At 44.4% G+C, this 22,459-nt stretch overlaps 1 protein-coding gene across 1 annotated transcript in view; it reads right to left on the reverse strand.

Annotated features, from left to right (window-relative positions):
- PTEN (phosphatase and tensin homolog) overlaps positions 1-18,686 on the reverse strand; it is a 43,713-nt gene extending 25,027 nt beyond the window's left edge. The window contains exons 1-3 of the mRNA XM_048943836.1: positions 18,527-18,686; positions 3,540-3,624; positions 1,446-1,490 (exon numbers count right to left, since the gene is read on the reverse strand). Coding sequence (XP_048799793.1) covers positions 1,446-1,490; positions 3,540-3,624; positions 18,527-18,605 — 209 coding nt within the window. The 5' untranslated portion in view covers positions 18,606-18,686. The remainder of the gene's footprint in view (positions 1-1,445; positions 1,491-3,539; positions 3,625-18,526) is intronic.
- Positions 18,687-22,459: the final 3,773 nt, after the last annotated feature.

Genomic DNA, 22,459 nt, shown 5'->3' on the forward strand with positions numbered 1-22,459 from the left:
ACTATGCGGTTCAGCAAACCTTGGTCCTCTAGGAGACCCCAGAAACTTACCTACAGAACTCCAGCCCTTGGAATCTGGAGGAAATTAAGTCACACCCAGGATAGGGTGCTGTAGCAAAAGCACTGCAGGTACATTTTACATAACACAGATGTTCAACAAAGATCAGCAAAGAAAGATACTCAGAAAGCTATCTCCCAAAACAGCTGCACCAACTCACAGCAGAAGCTGTCAAGTATCCTGGAAGCACAGTCCTTTCCATCTGTGAATGTCACTAAGACATTTATTAAAAAGCTAACAAAAACTTTCTGGATAGTTATGACGGAGAAAATAATTTTGTCACTGAACTGCATGAATGGTGTCCAATTAATTTAATTTAATGCATATTCTAGTCAAAAATCTGTCCCACTCTACCCTGGACTTCACAGAGAACTTCAAATGACATTATTCCACATCTCAGGTTCCAGTATTGTTTCATTCCAACATCAAAAGTCAGAAATCATGCTTGATGCATGAATGATCCTCCAACTAATACAGAGACACATTTAAACACTTATTTTAATGATTTTCAGATTGCAGTGGAATGCATTGCCTTAGTCTACATACAACTACCCTGAGCTGTTAGGAATTTTTGTTGTTTTTTCTTTTTTAAATAAATATTTCTAAATAACTGTGATTAGATAGAAAAATTACAGATACTTAGAAAGATTTATTTAGAAAAAAGAAGCAGCAGCAGCTCTAAAAGTTCAGAGAATCAATAAATCTAAATGCAGATTTTTGGGAAAAATATCTGGGTAAGAAAACCAGGACCTGTTCTTCAACATCCGCTGACATTACAAAATCACTTATACAAATAAAATTAGGCTAAATTAGCATATAAAATGATCAGGGAACAACAGCAGCAGCAGCATTTGTTATGTAACAAGAACAGCTTTCAGAATAACTGACTTTCCTGAGGAAAATATTCTTCCCTCTAAAGCAATCATCGTGCTCCTATTGTGCAATAGTTGAATCAAAATAATGAGCAGGAACTGAGAGGAATACATGCAGAACCTGGGTACCAGCACAGCTCAGTACCCCTCAGGAACACAACACAAACAAGACAGCATTCATCTGGCAGCTCCTTCACTCAGACATACGTACATACACGAACGGAAAGCCTGCAGTGAATTACTTTTCACTTTTTAATCACACAGTACAAGCTCTAGATGGGCTGGGTGCCAAGTCATTTAAAAGTGTTCAAGTAATATGAATACACACCAGCATTTCATTTAACCTCACTCAGCTTCACTAAATGAAGTAACAGTGCTCTCAATCAGGCTTAATTGTTTTAAGAAATGTGCAAAACATCTCTAGCTCTGCTTCAGCACAGCAGCAAGACACTCTCACTTCCAAGCTATTTTTAGAATTCATCATTTTGGAAAACAAATCTTTATGAACATACTTACAGATTGTATATCTTGTAATGGTTTTTATGCTTTGAATCCAAAAACCTTAAACAGGGAAAAAGAAAAAGGCATGCATTAATACACAGCGCGGTAATGGTGATCTCAGCTCACAGCATCAACAGGATACCAGCAGCATGCGCAGCGATGTGCTCCCAGTCCAGTTGGCCTTGCACCATCCCAAGGCAGGCAGGCATCATGCTGCAGACCTCTCCCCTCCAAATAATCCATCAGCCTGAGTAAGGCTACTTGTGCAACCAAGGGGCCTAGATCTGAGCTGCAACCCAATGATTACTGTACACACCCATCTATGGTGATTCCCATCTACAAATCAATACATTATGTAGGTGAAGGGCTGATTCTTATTAAAGCAGAATGCATAGTGCCCAGTAACATTATGGATGCAGAGTGGACTTTGTGCTTTCCGCTTTTTTTTGCTTTGCACTCATTTCATTTTTGTGCTAAGTTTGCATTGAAAACTTCCCCTTCAAGTCTCAGAGACTCAAACTGCAAACATGATTCATCAAAATTGCCATGATTATATATGATGTGTCACCCAGTAATGTTCAAGAAGAAATAACATACAAATGTTTACACTTAACATCATCAACAGTGTGTATCTGCACATCAGCCAGAAGGAATTTAATTAGCCATGACAGAACATGCTGTTCAAATTGAAAGAAACGGTAACTGCTAAAATCCTGGAAAGCTCAAGCAAAAATGAGCTCTGGTTATCACTTGTAATATTCCGGAAGAGCCTAGAACTCTGTGGTTAAACTGATGCGTTTAAGTAAGAACAGATGTGTGAGTGCTCTTTGGGCAGCACTGAATATGGGACTCCAATTTCACCGACAGAAATCCTTCACAGTGCCCACGCTGGCAGACTTTGGGAGATTAAGGAAGATGCTGGACACAGCAATTTATTCCAGGAGATGTTCCCGCAGGTCTGAAGCAGCTGGAGGGAGAGGAGAGCTGGCTCCACTTCTGCCAATAACATCTGCAGGACTAAGGGTAAGCTTCCACACAAGTGTTTTCGTAAGGATAAAATTCCATCCAACATGGAAGCCCCAGAAGACAGCCAGCAGCCCAGTCACGCTCCTCATACAGTATCACTGTCAAATTGGTCAGGATGCTAGCTATTCGGGAAAAGCCCACCAGCACATCCCTTGTGGCTCAAAGCCCATTTCTACAGAGCTCAAGCAGTGAATTTTGACATACAAAGCACTTGAAAAAAATATTCCAAGTATAATGCTACTTCAGCATCCAGTTCCCTACAGACATCTCATTTGCATCACTCCATACCTTAATTTCGCTCATCACACTTGAAGATTACCATTAGTCCTTTGGAGCAACAGTGTTTATGGATAACTTAACAAATATCAGTAAATCCCAGATTTGTTCTGTGATCAGCATTAATACAAACCTTCCTATTAGGAAATGCTGACTTCATGCATCTCAACAAGTCAAGCAGAGACACGAGATTTTAAGGAAATAGATTACAGAGATGCTCCCAAATTGCTAAGATCTCATACAGTTGTATCCAGCAGTTCAGAATGTGTAACTTTTGTGTTAAAAACAAAACTTTCACAAACCATGCTATCAGTGTCACCAGCAGTAACGAATTTTGCCTCTTTTTTCTTCTTCAGAAGTTAAAACACAGCCTTTACCTAGAGCCATTTGTTACTTACTGCTATCAAAATTAATTTATCAAGAACTTCATCTATCAAGTAGAGAAAGGCTATATGCAAACGCTCTGAAATGCCATTAGCTATCTGAGGAAACTCTCAATTCCACACAGATGCACATCTTTCTAAAAGCAAAGAATCTCATTTTACTGCAACACAATTTGCCAAGTCCATTTTTTCACATGACAAAGCAGATGTGGTCTCAGCACAGAACAGCAGCCTGGAGAACACTATTCTCAGTGTTTCCAACTAAATACTAATAAAATACTAATAAAAGCAATGTCTATTAGATGAAAGAACTGTCATTTTTACCAGTCAGGTAGTATACATCCTTTCCTAAGCAGAACATAAGTGCCCTTTTCTGCACCCATTTAAGATGAGAATAACTTAAAGAAGAAAAATAAAGCCTTACCTTACTACATCATCAATATTGTTCCGGTATACTCCTTCAAGCCTCTCTGCAGGAAAACCCATAGCAATTATGTTTGGATAAATATCTGAATATCTGAGTTACGGAAACACTTATAAAATATGTAAAACATGTATAACAATATTAAATGGAGATTGTGAAATATTTCTTTACTCCTGCACCAGCTGGAGAAACAGCCCAGAGCAACTTCCATATTCAAAGAATTCAACATCGTATATACAGTAATAGGGGGTTCCTTCAGGAAAAAAACCGTAAGAAAAGATCAAGGGAAGAAGAATCAGTACAGAATTTTTTCCATAAACAATATAACATCCAATATGACAGAAGTCTGCTTATAATTCACAGATAACTTAACGAATTTGTACTACTGAATAGGTGATGTTAACACTGAGTACAAAAGCCAAACCATGTTACCCGCACCACCATGCCTCATCTCACTGAATCTGCATGTACGCCACACAATGGTCTCTCTCCACAGTTTGAGTGGTGTATCAAATTCATCAGGAAACTATTTTACAGTCTTGGATGACTAAATTGCAAAATGCTCCAAGTCAGTGCCATGGTAAAGTCCCCAGTGATCCCCAAATCCACCTATCATGCAACACAAAAAAAGCACATTTCAGTCATGCAAACATTGCAATGGAACATTTCTAATATCTATTATCATTTCTAATTTCTTATTCTGAGCTACTGAATCAATACAACCTGAGATAAAGATCTCCAGAAAAGAAGAAAACCACACTGCTAAGAGAAAAAAAGTAAAAAAAAAAAAAAAAAAAAAAAAGAGAAGTAAACTTGCATCCAGAGCAGATGTGTAAAGAATTCACAATAGTTTGCCAAAAAATGACCAGCATTTAGTATCCTGGTGTGTAATGACAGATGCTGTCGTTGTTTTTTAAACACAACATAAGAAAACACTCCTTAGTTTTAAACATCAGAAAAGTTAATGCAGTGAAGAAGTTTCACTGAAAAGCAAAACAGAAATGAAACCAGCAGCTCAAAAGCAGCCCGTACCCTGCCACATTAACATACTCCTTCTCAGACTAATTTTAGAAGGAATAAGAACAATATGTTTGCAGTTGGCCCCACTTTAAACAAGGGAGCTGGAGCAGGTGACTTCCAGAGGTGCCCTTCAACTTAAATTATTCTAAAACTACAAGAATGACTGTCCTTGTTAAAACACCAACAATACAACAAAACTGCCAAGAGCAGGCAGCAGGATGAAGGCACTGCAGCCACTTCCAAGATATTCATATTCCAGTTAGCTGCACACAACAAAAAACCTGAAATATGCTGCAAGCCATCTCACCCTGCCCTGACAGAGATCCCACAAGTCTGAGTACTTGGCAGTAAAGCAGCATGGACTGAGTTCTGCAGTTAGCTCAACAGCCGGCCAGCTGGAGAGCAAATTTTTATAATGGTACATAGAAGTTATGTATTCTCCGAAAAAGAAAAAAAGAATCTAGCATTTACTGTGTGGTATCCAAATATAAATAAGCATCAGTCTGCCTAGACTGCTCTAAATGAGTTATGCAGACAACAATAAAAAAAAAAAAAAAAAAAAAAGAAAAGAAGAAAGCTTCTGAGGGATCCAAACAAGTATCTGTAGCCACCTCCTCAAACACTGACACATAAAAGGGATTTATGCCTGGTTTCTAATTCACTCTGCACTTCCCCAAACCTCAAAAAAAGCTTATCTTGGAGAAATTAAATTGCTTAGCATTCAGATCCCGTGATAATTTCTGATACTATCATATCACATCAATCTTCAACTTTGAACTTTGCTCTGAATGGATTTTACTCTGCAAGCAAACCACACCTCTTAGCTCAAGTAGCAAAAGCACGATACAACTCACAACGCATTTACTATTTTATCAGTTATTACTTGCTGTAAGATTAAGAAAGCAGTTGTAAGCCATGTGCACCTGTTCCATGCCTATCACACACCAGTGCATCACCTGACATCCAGCTATCACATCCCATTGCTTCCTCCTTGCTCCTGACTTGCAGAACACAGAGCACACATCTATCTGCTGCAGCTCTACCATTTTTGCTCAAAGCACCTCCATCTATACACTGCTCTGAGCAGAAAGGCCCTATAAATTACTGTAACAAAATAACCCAGAATATTAGTCTGGTTTTCACAGCAGTTCTGCATGGAAGACAAACCCTTATGCTTGCAATGGGGTTAAAATCAATTCATTTTGACACGCCATGTGAAAACCATTTGGAGTTCTGCATAAAAAAAAAAACCAACCTGTTTCAACTACAATATCACCCATGACACAGACGTTAGGGCTGGCCAGAATTACTGTATAACTTGCTCAAATCTCTATTTACAACCACAAGATTCACCATGCGGCTTCTTCATGTATTCAATTCAGTAGCTGCTCTTCTTGCTGTCTCTGGGACGCTAAAGTAGGAGACACATTCCAGTATTCCCAGATGGTACAAGATGGAAAGGAGGCAGAGAGCAGAACATCTTAGCAGCATTTCCACAGGCACACAGGTGTCCAAACACCAAAAGCCTTGAGCATGCACGCAGACGGAAATAAAAGGTTCTAAATTAACTGGGCAGTCTCACACTTTTGGATATTGCAATCCCTCTTGGCCCTGGACTCTCAGGTGGCTCCTCAACAGTGCTACACATGCAGCATGTGCACAGCTCATTTGCACTTCCTTTCTAAATCACAGCAAACCAACAAGAATTGAGGACACACAAGCTTAATCACGTATCAGAACTACAGGTGAAAATTTAATCCCAGAGCTAGTATCGCTAAAGATGTTCCAGAAAATGCCAGCAAACGGGAAAAGGGAAGGAAGGGGGAAAAAAGTGCCAATCAGTTTACTGACACCAATTCAATAAAAGTGTGGGTGCTGTAAGGTTTTGGAACAGGACAAGACAAACACAAACACTAGTGAAAAACAAATATCCAACAGTGAGCTCAGCAGGGGTTCTGATTTTAGGCAAGCATGACTGTCTTTGAACAGGCACACAAGCCTTTCTTCCACCTAAATATAAGCATCCTGAAGTACCTTCCTTATTATCTCCACACATCAGGCTAGAATGCAATTCCCACACCACTGCTGACTCACTGCTGTCTACGAGGGATCAGGCTGTGCAGAACAGCGGGTGCAGCAAGCCAGCATTGCGACTGCACAGCATTCATTGAGCCACAGGATTCTTCTGCACCAAACAAAAGAAAGTGACAACTCTAGCAAGTGTATTATTCATATTGCTGGGTAAGAGCATTTGGTGGGGTCTACACAGGCTTCTGACAAGCATGCTGAAGAAGAGCACTGCTCTGAAAACCTCCTGTTGGTTCCAACAGCCAAAAACCATCCTTTGTCTGAAAGGAAAGGCTGAAGAAGGAACAGTAGTGCTTTTACTGCCTGTGCTCGTGATCCAAGTCCTAAAAAACTGCTATGTTAACTGAGTTGTTCTACCCTTTCCTGATAAATCCGCACTGAGAAGGCGATTATCCCTACTGCACCAGTACCAGCATGCTATTTTCCTGATACTGGGCTCCTCCCCAGACACAGCTATTGATTTACCATCCCAAAGCATGCAGAGCTGAAATAATTATGATACCACACAGAACATCATCTTCAAGGAATCGCTTCCATCATCACCACAGTGCAAGGCAGAGGGACACTGCTTTCCATACATGAGTAAATTAACAGATTTCTGAAGATGAAATTAAAAGATTCTAGCAACATGACTTTTCTCATGGAAGCTTGGAAGCCAGGCTTCCATTCAAAGCAAGAATTCCAAGCCATGAAATTAATAATGATAGCAATCATTTTAGAAAGCTGGATGATCTAGCACGTACAAGAAGTTCATCATCAATTCCAGCTTCACTTTAAAGAGACAAATGGAAATGGTTAAAACCTCAGCCAGTTACTGAGGCAGTTTTACAATGCTTCCAGTTTGCATGCAGAAGCAAAGTCAACCTAAACATGAACTACCAGAAAACTTAAAAGTGGGCTTAATGAAAAAAAAAAAAAAAAAAAAAAAAAAAAAGAAAGAAAATCTGCTGCCTTTTGCCACAGCGCAACTCTTTCCTAAGGAACTCATTTCTGAAAATGGTCTCAGTACCTTTTAAAGAACTTCTTTCTTTCTCAACTTGGGAATCATATAAGTTGATATTTCACAGTTAAAAGAAGATAATAAAACAACAACCAAGACAGACTGAATGCCCTGACACGACACAAGCAAAACAACAGCAAAACACTGGAACGTTGCCCCCTACTCAAGTTTATACTTCTTACTAATCACAAAACTTAGCTTTACCCAAGACATAAAATTGAAGTAGCCAGCAGTTTGCTAAATGCCCAACACCATCAAGCAACGCCATTTCAGTGTAAGACAAACCAGAGGAAAAATTTCATATACTACTTCAAAAACATTTTTGCTCTAATGTAAAAAACTGTTTAAAGCCTGAAATAATTCCCACGTGCTAAAGATGACAGTCCCGCAGGTGCCATGAGAAAACCTCTGTGTCATTATGCAAATCAGTAGTTATACTCGTTTTCAAAAATAGTTGTCCAGGTATCCACATTTTGCAGAGATCAAATTAAAGAATGTGCAGTACACACTTAAATCTTAACTTTTATGTATATGCATAGGCAAATGACTCACGTTGGTCTATTAATTTAAAAACGTGATTTTTCTCACAAATTGAGTCTTTTTCCTAATTATGGAAGCAGGCCAAAAAAAAAGCAGCACAATGAAATATTTTCCAGTTCTTAAATAGACATTAAAAAGTAGCAAAAATACACAGCCACAGCCCCTCCTGCAACAATCAATCTTCTCCATTAACATCCAGAACTTTATCAATTAGCATTTCTAAGCAATGTATGAAGTTCTGTTTCAAACAAAGTAAGCATTTAATCCCCTGTCCTTGCCCTACTCTAGGAGAAAACCAGAAAGCTAACGACCTAATCTTCCTATTTTGTAAGCATGCTCGAGCATGCAGTGCAGAATTTACATACGACTTTACTTTCTAAACCAACACTGACAGGCTTTAAATCAAAGCCCAAATAAAAGACAACTTTAAAACTATTAGCCCTATGCAACCAAAGGTTGCAGGAGGATCTACTAGTCATTAGGCTGAAGATTCCTGAAAGCTGGGAATAATGCGCAGTGTTCAAGCCAAGCTTTGGAGCTAAAAACTGCCAAGTTCCATTTGATAACACTTGAAGAGCAGAGGAACGTTACTCTCAAGTCTCCCAAAAGTGCTTTGTTGTGTCCATTTTTCTGCAATTTTCAGGAACTCAGCCTTTAGCAGCCACACAATGTAGTCTAGCAGCACATCTGTCTTCACCAGCTCTGCAACATTAGTGTACTAACCTCAACTCTTAACTCCAGCTTAAACACATCCACGTAGCAACAGAGAAATTAAATTAAAGGAACTGAACTGCTCTGTAGCTGTTCAGCAGCTTGACAGCCCGAAGCTACAGAGGGAGTGTTACAAGAAGTGTCCACACTCCATCCTCAAACAGATTTAAGTGTCCTGACAAATGGCCAAACTCTTTATTAGCAAGAGTTTCTTGACAGCATCCCTACAAATGAAGAAAAAAAGGACACAGGAAAATATGCCCAGCCAAATTGAGAAGTTTCCCAGCATACATGCTGTTTAGCCTGTATACATGCATACTCTCATTGTAAATAGGCTGCCAGCTCTAAACACAAAATAAGTTTACTGTTTTTCTCCAAAGCTGGGTAATCAGGAAGTAGAGAGGAAATGAACAGGAAGAATGTTCTTGAGAGCAAAGGAGGATTCCTTGTAGCCAGCCAGCTGCACTTGCCAATTCTACCATCTGTGCCTTAAAGAACAAGAAGAGACCAACTCAGATGTTGCAGAGAGAAACATTTTATCATTTCGGAGAAAGGCATTTAACCAATTAATGCTCAATATTTCAATGACAACCCTTTGTTCCTCTTCAGGCTGGACATTAGGAAGTATTACTTTTCAGAAAGGGTGGTCAGGCAGTGGAATGGACTGCCCAGGGGGGTGGTGGAGTCACCGACCCTAGGGGTGTTCAAGGAAAGACTGGATGTTGTGTTGAGGGACATGGTTTAGTGGGAGCTATTGGGAATAGGCGAACGATTGGACTGGATGATCTTTTAGGTCTTTTCCAACCTTGGTGATTCTGTGATTCTAAACTTCAAGCTTGTGTCTCGCTCCAATTTATGGGAGGGAGATGAGGTTCTTTAATATCTGTATACCCGGTGTGAGATTAAGAAACAACGGTTCATATGTTGTAGCATCCACTTTATTACTAAGACCTAATCAGGGAGACGGGGAAGGGAAGGAGGGCGATAGAAAAGATGGAAAAGAAGCAGGAGTTGCGTAAAGCGGGGATAGTCACCAGCAGGATCCAGCAGCGGTCCCGTTGCACGGTGTTTGAAGGTCCCGGGCAGAATGCAGCAGAAGATGGGGAGCAGCAGCGTGGCCGGCCTTGGACAGCAGGCAGGTAGACAAAGAAGTCGAGGAGCCAATGCTTGAAGCAGCAACAGCGGTCAGGCAGCAGGCTCAGGAGAGTTCGACAGTATGCAGGAATCACCTCAATCTTCACGAATCCCTCTATCTTCCGGAATTCCTCTCTGTTCTTCTTCATGAGGGATCTCTTGTCAGAAAACCCTCCCGTTCTTCATGAGGAATCTGTTGTCAGAAATCCTGCGTTCGTCATGAGGAATCTGTTGTCAGAAACCTCCGTTTGTCATGAGGAATCTGTTGTCAGAAACCTGTCCTCATGGTTTTCAGTTCCTCTTTTATCCTCCTTGTTCTCCTGCCTACTCGACAAGGATGGGCCTTGAGCAAGAGTCATTGAGTACCTCCTGAGATGGCCATCATCCGGAGATAAGTCCACACAAAGGAGCACTTCACAGCTATTTAGCTGCAGTTCATCTCGCTCTCCTCGCCCCTGGCCTTGTCCATCTGCGTTTCCCCAAAGGATTTCACGGTCCTTGCTCGGGACTTGTCTGGACTTGAACAAGTCCATCTGTGTCCCCAGCAAGCTTTGAGACACAGAAGTTAACAGAATAGTCTCTTACAGCTTGTAATTCAAACGTAGTGCCCTACAGAAGAAATAACAGAACTGTGGCTCCCTCATTCCCGGATTCCGACAGTGGGAAGGAGTAAATCATAAAAAGCTTTGAAGATGCTACCACCAGTTGCACCACCACCTCTACCCATCATGAGGTTTTCTGGACTCACACATGGTCATGATGCTACATTTCCAGAACCATTCTCAAAGCAAGAACCTTCTCACAGGCTGTGTGAGTTGCACGAAACCCAACCTGGAGCTCTCAGCCCCAATGGGCATTTGCTGAACAGCTAAGAGGAACAAGATGACTGAAGAAGTACTGAATTTACAGAATAACCAGGCACTTTTTTTTTTTCCCAAAACAGTCTCAACCTCATAAACCTCACAACACAAATACCAAACAAACGAACAAAAAAAACAATAGTAAGAGAAGCATGAAAAAGGATGTTTACTTTGCAGAACTTGTTCTGACAAGAAGCAAAAAGAATTCCTGCTCAACTCCCATTTCAACATGGCCTGGGATTGCAGACCAAGTAAGCCATGCAGATGGTGGCAGAGGACAAAGTCTGCTGCATGACTTTCTCAGCAAAGGAAACCTGTAACAGAATCTTAGCTTTCACACTGCACTTTAAGATTTACCTGGTTTTACCTACGTATCAAATTCAACACAACCTCCACCAAGGCAGAACATGGCATGTCCCCAGCAATGCTCTCAGAACACAGCCATGCTTTGCCCAATGTCCTCTGGAGAAGCACCACTGCATGCTTAAGCATATCCTAGCCTCAAACACCCACAGAAAAATACAAGAATTTTATTCAGAGGAATGCAGCAAAGAGAGTCACTACTTTGATATTTACTGACAGGAAGTGAAAAATGGCTCAGACTCAACTTCTTGCAAGGCTGAAAGGACATCCAAAACTTCCAGAGACAAGGGAATTCAAAACAGAATTCGAGCTGGAGGACAAATATGTCGCACTAAAATGCTTTACAAAACCTAAGCTGCGAAAATTAGGATTAAGCCTAACTTCAGGGGGTGGCTACAAGAGAATATGAAGACAAGGCTTCGGGCCAGCCTAATAAATAATTTCTCTGTCATTCAGCTCCAAGTAGATACTACTAAATTCTAACAGGATGCAGCGTTTGCCTCCTCCTCATGTTAGTAAAAAAAATGGGTGTTACTTCTCTCACCAAAAAAAAAAAAAAAAACCACCAAAAACAAAAAAACAGAAGAGAAAATAGGCAACCACTTCAATTCTAGTCCAATATGTACCCAGCGAAAGCAAGGAATTAAGCACAGGCCTCTAAAAAAGAAATTAACTGTGTGATTAAAAGCTATTATACCACATACCCACAAAGGCAGAATTAAGTTTATGAAGACATCTCTTAAGCACTTCGCTGCAAAGAACTGGATATGGAGCAGTTTTTATGTACCGCTGCATGTTGGGGCTGCAGAGCTGGGGCTTCATCTTTACAGAGAACAATGCCAACTTTTGCTGCAGTCATCATCCCAAACACAGAGCAGGCAAGTTTCATTTTTTAGCTGCACAATCAATTACCCCCTGAAATCACAGAACAACTACTTCAGCTACAGCAGAAAAATCATTAAGATAACTCATATTTATGCAGTACGATCCAGGGCCTAACTGCACAATTATTACACTTATGCTCTACAAAACTCCTTTTTCATTGCTTCACAGGCAAGATGACAAGGCAGAAGACTACTGGAGAGAGGAGGATGCTAGCCTGAAATGGGAGCTGGAACAAGGCTTTGTTTACGTCTGGACTAAGACCTATTTAAAAACCAAGAGCAAGCTGAACCCAAAGCACAGTCAACTGCCCAGAAAGCATCCTGATTTCACAAGAGAACATGCTCTGCTGGGCCATGTATGCACATCCCCAAATTTTCAGATAAATTCCCTTCTTACAACCCAGAAGGCATCATCCCAGCAGCTCACAGGGATGCACCAACTTGCACAGCTAATGCCCAAAACCATGTCAGAAGTGCCAAATCACAGGAACCCACAACTCTTCTAGGACTTACAAGGTAACACCAGGCACACACAGCTCCATCCCACATCCCATTTACTCCCTTGAAAAAGCCATCTGACATCAAATAAAACCCAATACTCATATCAAACGGACACAAATCACGTATAGCTCTGAGATCCAGATTGCTAGCTGGGTGCTCAAATAAGAAAAGAGGAGGGCTTTAAAATGCTGTTACTTATGACTAACAACAGCAAGTTGGGCCTCCTAGTTAAGGGGTCTGAAGACTCAACTGTCTATTCTATTCTCTCCCTTTTCTTTGGGTTTTGAACACAACTGCTGTCCCATAAAATGTATTTAACCAGGAAAATGATTTAACAGAGCATTCTAGGCCATGGTACCATAGACATAATTTGACAGTTTATGCAGCATTCACATGGCAACAACAAATTCACTAAAAATACTTTTTCCTTTAAGAAACTACAAGAAGCTGCTCAAATCCACAATTGGCAGAAGCAACTTGGTAGACAGACTTAATACATAAAATATCAATTTCACAGCCGCTAAATTCTTTAGTCTAGCTTCTGCATAGCCATCTTTTTTTTTTTTTTTTTAGCATGGGGATTTTTCACATAATTTGTTAATAAAACATAATTTCAGTAAGGTTATTACAAGTTAAACCAACTGCTTCTACTGCAACAACAGAAGATCTAGGCGTCCACGTAATCCAGCAAAGAGTTAAACAGAAAATACAATCACTTCTCTTTTGGAAGAAAATTAGGAAATTCTATACTCCTCTTCACAGTGCTTTAATGCAACATTTAGCACATACTGGCTTTCTGCACAGCACTCACTGCATTTCTCAGTCTTTTGGTAGTTCAAGAAAAAAAAAAAAGAGATGTAATAACTGTACCACTGGACAGCACAGGAAAAACTCTTTTTTGTCCCAAAGAAATGTGCTCACTGTCAGTCTAGCAGTCACCAAGAGCCAATGCTTCCACATGTATCAGACTATGGCAATCACAGCCCTGCACAAGCACCACTCTGGGGACTGTATCCCTTCCCTAAATATACTGTAAGTACCTCAAGAAGTCAGTGGAAATTGGTGTAATATCTTGAGGACAGAAGAGTCTTCCTGGCTAGCACAAGTTCTCCAAAGAGTCATTTTCAGAATTCAACCTTCTTCACAAGTGAAGTCTAATCTAGTGCTGATGGGGGCCCAAACCATTACCTGAAGAGCTGAACAGGGGATCTTCAGAAGCGCAATGCCAACCAACCCACCCTTGCCCAAAGCTCTGAGCTCTGACATAATTACTTCCCCAGGGCCCAAAGTGACAGCATCTCATCATCAGTGGGTGGCGGATTATGAAAACTCACCTGGATTTCTACTTAAAAAAATAAAAAATAAAAAAATCAGTGCTCAAATCAGATCCATTTCCAGTAGGGTTTGCACTTTGTTCAGCATGACCCAAACAAGGTTTTAAGGGAAACCTTTAGTTGTTCAGAAAATTATACACACTTCACGAAGCTTGCAAACAGATTTCAGTGGTACTGTTTGCTCTTTTTTCCTCCTTCATCAAATTTTCTTTTTTAGTGACCCTTAATGTGTTCTCATTATCCATACTCATTTCTTTCCCCAACTTGAAAAGCACAGTCATCACCTCAACAGCAGAGCTACGTGAAGCAGAGAATTAGTTTGCAGCTCTTGTTGATTTAAAAACGTGCACAAGCAGTTATTTTTTAACTTCATATTTAGCTTGTGCAAACAGTCTCCAGCAAAGCTGCACCACGTTAAAGTTTCTGATGATGCAAGACCAAGTAGTATATTGGGAAGCCTGCACAACATTTAAGAAGCACAATGAGATGAACTTTAAATTTGCCGAGCACCTTAAATTCCTGTCCTGGGCAATCGCAGCAGAAAAGCTGGGCAGAGGCTTCTCTGCAGCGATGCAGCAAGGGATGCACAACCCAGCACTTGCTGAAATGGGGTTTTTTGTGCGTAGGCTTCAGCTGTCAAACAATGCTATCAACAAAGATGCAGATACTACAGCAAGCTGTTACAGTTTTTTCTTAGGTTGTGGGGAAAACTATAGGATCACCTGGGAAGCAAATCTAACCTCAGAAGAGAAAATGGATGGAAAGACTTGCACCTACTGACACCTTGCTTTCTCAGTCTGGACAACTCAAAAATCCTTCGTAACAGAAAGACTGATTCTCCCAGTATCAAATATACCCTTCCCACAAGCAGAACAACTGGATCGAGTTCTGAGAAGCCTCCAGCTAGTCCCATTTTACTACTCGCTGTTCAGGCAGACTTTTTAGATGAACTGAAAGCAAAACTGACACTAATCTCCTTGTTTAAAACCCAAACCTATCCAGGCTCCACAAGCAAAATGAGTCTGTCAAGCTCTTAACACTACTAAGTAACGCAGTTTACTCCTGAACAAAGAAATACTTTTCCTCCAGTAAAAGCTTTGCCACTCGCTTTCTTCCAAGCCCTCACCAAATCTTACTACAAAAACAACTGGTTACAAAGCACCTAACCAACTTCAGTTTTAAACAGAAAGCCAATATTTTAAAGGAGTGGCATTTCCAACTGCGGTTCTATTTTTAAACTCAGCATGCACCTCATGCCAACTCACTTCTTTTCCGGGAGGTTGAGCCATTTTGACTCAAGTCACATAATCTAAAATTTCATTAAAAATGCAAAAAGCCTTTGGACTGCTGATAGCATAAAGCAGCTTCCACTCTCAATCTTAGCACTCTGTCTTTCATCACAAGACAAAATGCAATACTTGGAAATTAACAGCATCCAACATCTAATCTTTACTGAATATTACTGCAGTTCATACAACTATGTGGGTCATGAAATGCACACGCCTCAGTTAATCACTGTTCTATGCTAAGGCTGCCATGTTCATGCATAGCAGAAGGCCTATAAATCTGAAGCAAGTTCACCGAATTCCATAACAGATACAAGTAACTGATTTTTCACTTGGGTCTCGTGTAGTTAAGCCTCCTGTCAAACTCGGTTACACACACACACATAAGATAAAAGCAAGCACTGCAATGTAGAAGACTTGCATGCAAGTGTTCTCCACCGCTGCTTGCTGTAAAATGGTCAACAACTGAGCTGCATCACTACAGAAATCCTAAAATTATAGTACTTCAGAAAACATAATTGCCCTTGCATCATTAAGAAATGCAGCGATCTTAGAAGAAAGCTATTAATCCAACCTTTCCTTCTCACTCATTTGCAACAAAAGGTATTTGGCATTACAGAAATGGAGTAGAAACTCAAATTAATCAGAACTGAAGTATGAAAAAAAAAAAAAAAAAAAAAACCAAAAACATTCCCTCTTCTAATTTCAGAAATATTTTTTTCCAAAGCAGTGCCTAAAAAGGCTGTTCAGGGAAAAGAAAGCTTGCTCAGATGAAAAGCTGTGTCAGTATGTTCTTAAAACACATTTCATGACCAGCAACGTAGGACTATTTTCATCTGGTATAAACAATGCTACTGATTTTGAGAAGTCATCATTTCCCTTTCCTTAAATCCTGTATTACCAGTACAGAAACAACTCCTAACTGAACTGCCTGCACCCAAGTCCCAAGTCCAGCAGATGGACATCTGTGCTCATTTCATAAGGATGTAATGCAGCCCGTAAGAAGAAACACCAGTGATGTTCCAGCCCAGCTCCTCAAAAGGTATGTAAACAGTCCAGCAACTAAATGCCTGTTTTGGCACTTGGGTAGTCCCTGCAGCCCCTTGGAGAATCAGCTGTGTCTGAAATATAAAGACTGCAGGCCTTTGTCCACCTGGGATGCCGAGATGTGACGAGAAAAGCAAAAAAGAGACATTCAGCTAAGTGGACACCTCACCTGGGTTCCAGTCCATGCCCTAGTTGGCTCACTGGAGGATTTCACATTGCATCTCCCTTGGCCCACGCTGCAGCACCCAGCTGTTGCATGTTTTGGAACTTCCACTGAACCATTTGCATTTGCAGAAAGGGTTCACACCTCAGTTCCCCTCATCCAGAGATCAGTGCCCAAATCACAGGACTACACAGCCCCTCTCAGTCCTAGGGCTAGGGAAAAAACTCCCCCAAGATGACTGTTAGCTACAGGACGCTCCTACAGACATGGGAAGGCTGGGAAGCACAGCCAAATGCAGGTGGTCCCTTGTTTCAAGCCTCAACATTTTTAGTTCTGCCACACAGTGAGAAGTGCCTTTGAGATGCCAGTCCTTCTATCACACACCACATACCTTTCCAATACCTCACTGAGGTTTCAGGTTTTCTTCAATACCAACTCCCAGCCCAGTCCTCTGCCTCAGCACAGAAGTAATAAGCAGGTTGCTTTCCAAGTATGACAACCAACAATTTCATCAAAACTCTGCAAAAAGAACATCTCCAAGAAGCCTGCACAGAGATAAAATAGTCAACTTTCACCTCTGCAGTGTCAGCCTTCAAGTAAAGCCATTATACTGCACACGCAGCAGTCTTTATTCATTAATTATCCATTAAATGTGAAGCTATGAAAAAGGGGGACTGAATATAAGCTCATTTCAAAGACACCTTCATAACTGTTTAAAAAAAATAAACATTTTTTTCCATGAACTCTGTTACAGAATTGCAGCCAGCTGCAGCTTTCAAAAACGCTAATTTAAGTCTAGTCTTTAGTGGCCTAGTTGTAATTAATAATAATAATAATAAATTGAAAAAAAAAAAAACAAAAAACAATACACTCAAATCAGCATATCCTAAGCAACCTTGAGAAAGAAAATCCAGATTTAAAATCCACTCGTTCTCTCACTTAGAGCAGACTACTCATTGAAAAGATGTGTTTGGGTCAAAAAGCCCCACCTCCCAGCAGCACATTTGGACAGTGGTACCTAAACACCAAACCTGCAAGGACAAAGCCAAGAGATCACCACCACTTTGCCACCACTTACTTGTTTCCCAAAAGTTCCCATCCAACGCATTACTCCCAGAATCACAAACCTCGCTGAGACCGCCCTTAAGCGAGCACCAAACACTACTGTGTCAGCCCAGCAGCAGGCCAACAAAACCCCCAGCCAAACATCGCAAACACCAGTCTAACACTGGGCTTCATCAACGCCACAGATAGACCATGGAAACCACACAGCAAAGAAGGATTTGGGCTCCTTAACTGAAAGCTCAGTGTCCCCTGCTGAAGTCAAGCACCTTTCAGGCCATCACCACTTCAGGCCCAGCGCCCAAGTAACATCACGAGCTCCGTACTGCTCCCGCCCAGAACCAGGCTGCCTCTGGATCATCTGCTACAACGCGAGCTCTCAACACCGAAATTTTCGCCCTGACCCCGTAGGAAAGCAGCGAGTTCTCTTTCTATGCAAATAAGGCTGGAACCGAGGCATCAGGACAAGACCGGAACCACAGCAACACAGAACGCGCCCGGCCGGCAGGGCGCACAGGCATCACCGAGCGCAAGTCCTGCCTGCGTGCAGGGCGGCCCGGCCCCAGCCCGCGCGCGGCATCTCCCAGGACGGCTGAAACGTTCGAGCCCGGTTCGCACTTACCTCAAAGCCCTCCCACCGCAGCACGGACCAGACCAGCCCCACGGGCACTCGGCACGCAACCCCGCGGGCCGCCACAGGCGCAGCCCGGCAGCCGGGCTCGCCACGCTCCGGCTCGTTATCCAGAACCGCGTTATCCAGAACCGCGCACCGACCTTCGGCGCATCCTAAGCACCACGTTCCCCCCGGCACGCCGCGCTCCCGTTCGCCTCACGCAGCGCCACCGCCGATCTTCACACGGGAAAAGCCGCGGTGCCCCTCCGTGCCGGGCCCGCTCCGTTAGCCGCCCGGCGGCGGTTAGGTAACGCGCCGCGGGTCTGATGCAATCGCCGGGCGCGCAGCGCTGCGCCGGGCTTGGCGGCGCCGGGAGGATACAGGTCAGGTCCAGGTCGAAGCCATCCTCTTGGTAGCGCCTTTTGTTCCTGCTGACGATCTCTTTGATGATGGCGGTCATGTCTGGCAGGCGGGGGCCGCTCCGGGGCGGGCCGCGGGGCCGGGCGGCGGGCGGTGGGGCCCGCTGCTCCCGGGGCTCAGCCCCGGCCGGGCCCGGCTCCCGCTCCTCCCGCGGCGGCGGCGGCTCCCGGCGGCCGCCCCCCCCTCCTCCTCCGCCTCCTCCTCCTCCGCCTCCTCCTCCTCCTCCTGCCGCTGCCGGGGCGGCCGAACGGGGGGGCTCCGCAGCCGGGCCGAGTCCCTGAGGGAGCCGCCGCCGCCGCCGTCTTTGAGGCGAGCGAGGCGGAGAGAGCGGCTCTCCGGCGCTCCGGGCCCCGGCAATGGTGACAGCGGCGCGGGCCCCCCCCCGGCCCGGCCCCGCTCCCCGCCCCGCTCCCCGCCCGGGGCGGCGGCGGCGGCGGGCCCGGAGCCGCGCGGTGGGGCCGCGCTGCTACCGGGCGGGCGCTGGGCGGCGGCGGGGCGGCGGCTCCTCAGGGCGTGCGGGCGGGCGGCGCGGCCTGGCTCATACCCCCGCTCCCCGCGCCCAGCAGCGCCGCGCGAGCGCTACGCTCCCATCATGGCCGCAGCTTCCGAGAGGGCAGGCCGCGCCGCTCCGCCCCCTCCGCCACCCCGGAAAAGTAGTCCCCGCCACATCGCCGCCCCGCCGCCTCCCGCCGCCCGGCCCGAGCGCCCCCCGCCTCGCGACACGCCGCTCCCTCGCCGTGCCGCCCCCTGGGCGCTGGCGCCGTCCTTCCCTCGGTGGCGGCGAGGCGGAGGGCGGGCGGAGGGATACGGACGGAGAGCGGCTCGGCGGTGCTGCGACGATCACGTGGGCTGCCCGCTGCGCTCGCGGCGGCCCCTCCCCCGCGGCGGAAGTGGCCGGCCCGCCCCGGGCGCCGAGACGCGCTGAGGGGCGGGCGGCGGTGCCGGGTGCTTCGCGCTCAGTCGGGGCTGGCCCTGCCCTGCCCTGCCGTGCTTTGCCTTGCCCTGCCTTGCTTGCCTGCCCGCCTGCCCTGCTGCGCCGCTCGGCCCGAGCCCTCCTCCCGGTGCCTTTTTGAGGCTGGCTACTCGGCCGGCCGGCCGTCTTCGGTAGTTCCCCGCGGGGCGGTGAGAAGCGGCTCCGAGGCGCCCTCCCCGTCTCCGGGCAGCGCTCGCGTAGCTGGGCCGGCCCCCGACTCGTTCTGGGCCGAGTGGGCGCTGAGCGGGCGCCTGCTGCCCCCTACAGCCGCCCCGGAGCCCGGATGTCAGCGGTAGCGTTGCGTCGGAGGAAGCCTGTCGAGAAGGCAGTTCTTTATTGAGAGAGGGGTGAGGGATATCTGGCGGAATCTGAGCGGAAACAGAGCGGCGCTGCTGCGTGGGGAAAGGATCCGTTTGCTATCCAGATAGAAGAAACGCATCGCAGCGAGGAGCAGCCTGGTGGGAGGGGAGAACCCGTGAGCCCCTTTCCCTTCAGGAATGACAGGATGTGCCAAAGCAGATGGCCTCGGTCAGGCAGGTGTCTGCCTAGGGGTCAGATCCCAGCTCTAGCGTATACCTACCGTGAGTGTTTCTGAGGCTCAGAGAAAGACACCCTGCCGAGGAACTATTTGGCTAGACCTGTCAGCGCGGGGAATGCAGCCCTCACGGGTACGCCAGCAGAGAATGGTCTGCTCAGTAATTGCATTACCTGGGGAATGGCTGGCAGTCTGAGCAAAGTAATGCTGGCTTATGCATTGGCTGGATACTGGGGGGATTTTGTTGATAAGCACCACTTAGGCAAGGTGGGATAAAACATAGTATCCTGGAAAATACATGTTAAATAGCAATTTTTACATATGCACACTAGGCAGTACTTTACAAAATCTCCCTAAGGAACAGCAATATCCAATTGAAATGTGTAAGATAAATTCAGTGTCTTGTTCAGTCTTAGAAAAGCTTTTAAGAGAGTCCAGCTGCAGCTGGTTGGAGCAGAGGAGGAATGGAAAGGTGAAATGTTATGCTTGGCCTTTAAGGGCTCAAAATAAACTGGAACATAAGGTGGAGGGATTTCCTGGGTTGCTGTAGCTTTCAGCCTTTGCAAATGCTATATTATATAATTCTGTCATAAATGCATCAAGTTAAGATCTTTTGCCACCATTATTCCCACTGGGAAGCTGTTCCCAGAACCTCCTTCAGATTTTCATGCTAAATATATTTGTGACTGGTTTGTATCCACAAGTTCTTGCACCAGTGTTGGCCTTAAATAGCTCCTACTCCATAGCATTTACCCTTTTTACCCTTTGTGTGTTTACAGTTCCTCCTGGCCTTCATCTGACTGGTCTCAGAAGTGACTTTCTGCTCCTGCTTCTGTGTTCTTTCTTTTCAATATACACTACCAGAATAGAGCACGGTGTTCCTGACAGTATCTTGCCCCCGGACACAAGGACACTGGTATTAACCCCTTCTAAACCCTGTTAGGAATGTTGCTCCCAAGATCTCTTATGGCCTTGTTTTCCCTGTCATGTTGGCAGCTATTTTGGGGCCAGCTACTGTGTGCAGTGAGACCATAATTTTCCTTTCCCAGACTTCAAAGAGGTTGGTTAGGGTCTACCTTTCTTAGCCGTCTCTTCTGTATAAAATGTAGGGACTGCAGACAAAACTAGCTGGTGATAAATTCAGAACAACAAAGAGGTAATTGGTGTAATGACATAGAAATACGGAATTGCTTGGGTTGGAAGGGACCTTAAAGATTACCAGGTTCCAACCCCACTGCTGTGGGTTCATTGCTTCCAATTAGATCAGGCTGCCCAGGGCCTCATTCAGCCTGACCTTGAATATCTCCAGGGATGGGGCATCCACAACTTCTCTGGGCAGTCTGTTCCAGGGCCTCACCACTGAGTACATAATTTCCTTCCAGTGTTTTACCTAAATCTCCCCTCTTAGTTCGAAACCATGCCATCTTGTCCTATCCCTACATCCCCTGACAAAGAATTTGTCCTCAGCTTTCCTCTAGCCCATTTTTTTAGGTACTAGAAGGTCTCCCTGAAGCCTTCTCCTCTCCAGGCAGAACAACCCTAACTCTCTCAGCCTGTCTTCAAAGGAGAGGTGCACCAGCCCTTTGGACATCTTCACTGATGCTCCTCTGGACCTGCTCTAACAAATCCATGAAGTTAAATTGGAGAACTTTGGCACAAAATGCTATAGGTGCCAAAAGTTTTCATGGGTTTAAGGGGAGAGAGGAGAAATTCTTGAAAGAACTGGCTGCAAATGTAATCTGTGGTGCCTGAAGTCTTTGGTACACAAGTTGCTGAAGCCCAGCAGAGTTTTTGTGGAAAAAAACTTTGCAGTTATCAAGAGTGTTTCCAAGCATCCCCTTTCCTCCTGTTCTGTTTTGTTTTGTTTCCCCATCACTCACCTTGGTCTTTCCATGTACTTTGCCTTGCTTTCCACTGATCTCCTTTCATACCTACACCATTTTGATGTTTTGTTGTTCACAGCCAACAATAACCCCTTCCTACTTCTAGCCACCACAGATGCTTTTGCTTTTAGCGTACCAGTTCTTTCCCATCTTGCTCCTGTTCACATCACTGAAGGAGACCTGATTGCCTGCAGCTACTGGACACTGAAGTTCACCAAAAATAATATTTTTTGGCAAAGCACTCAGCAGTCAAAAGCAAAACAACCACTATGTGGCCTTTATCATAACCCCTCTGAGTTTTCAAACCATGCTAGGTCCCCATAGGTCCCATTTTTGGGAGATGTACTGCACATAGGACAACAAAAGGTAACCTCCAGTACTCCTGAAGAAGCTAAAGTTATTTCAAACTTTTTTTTTTTTTCTTCAGTGTAGGCCCAGGAAGTTGGAACCAAGCAAAAACTGCTGGCCTGGTATTCTGGTAAAATCCCAATCATTTTGAGAAC

This window comes from Lagopus muta, chromosome 5 (genome assembly GCF_023343835.1).
Source record: "Lagopus muta isolate bLagMut1 chromosome 5, bLagMut1 primary, whole genome shotgun sequence".
In the NCBI taxonomy this organism is placed as follows: domain Eukaryota; kingdom Metazoa; phylum Chordata; class Aves; order Galliformes; family Phasianidae; genus Lagopus; species Lagopus muta.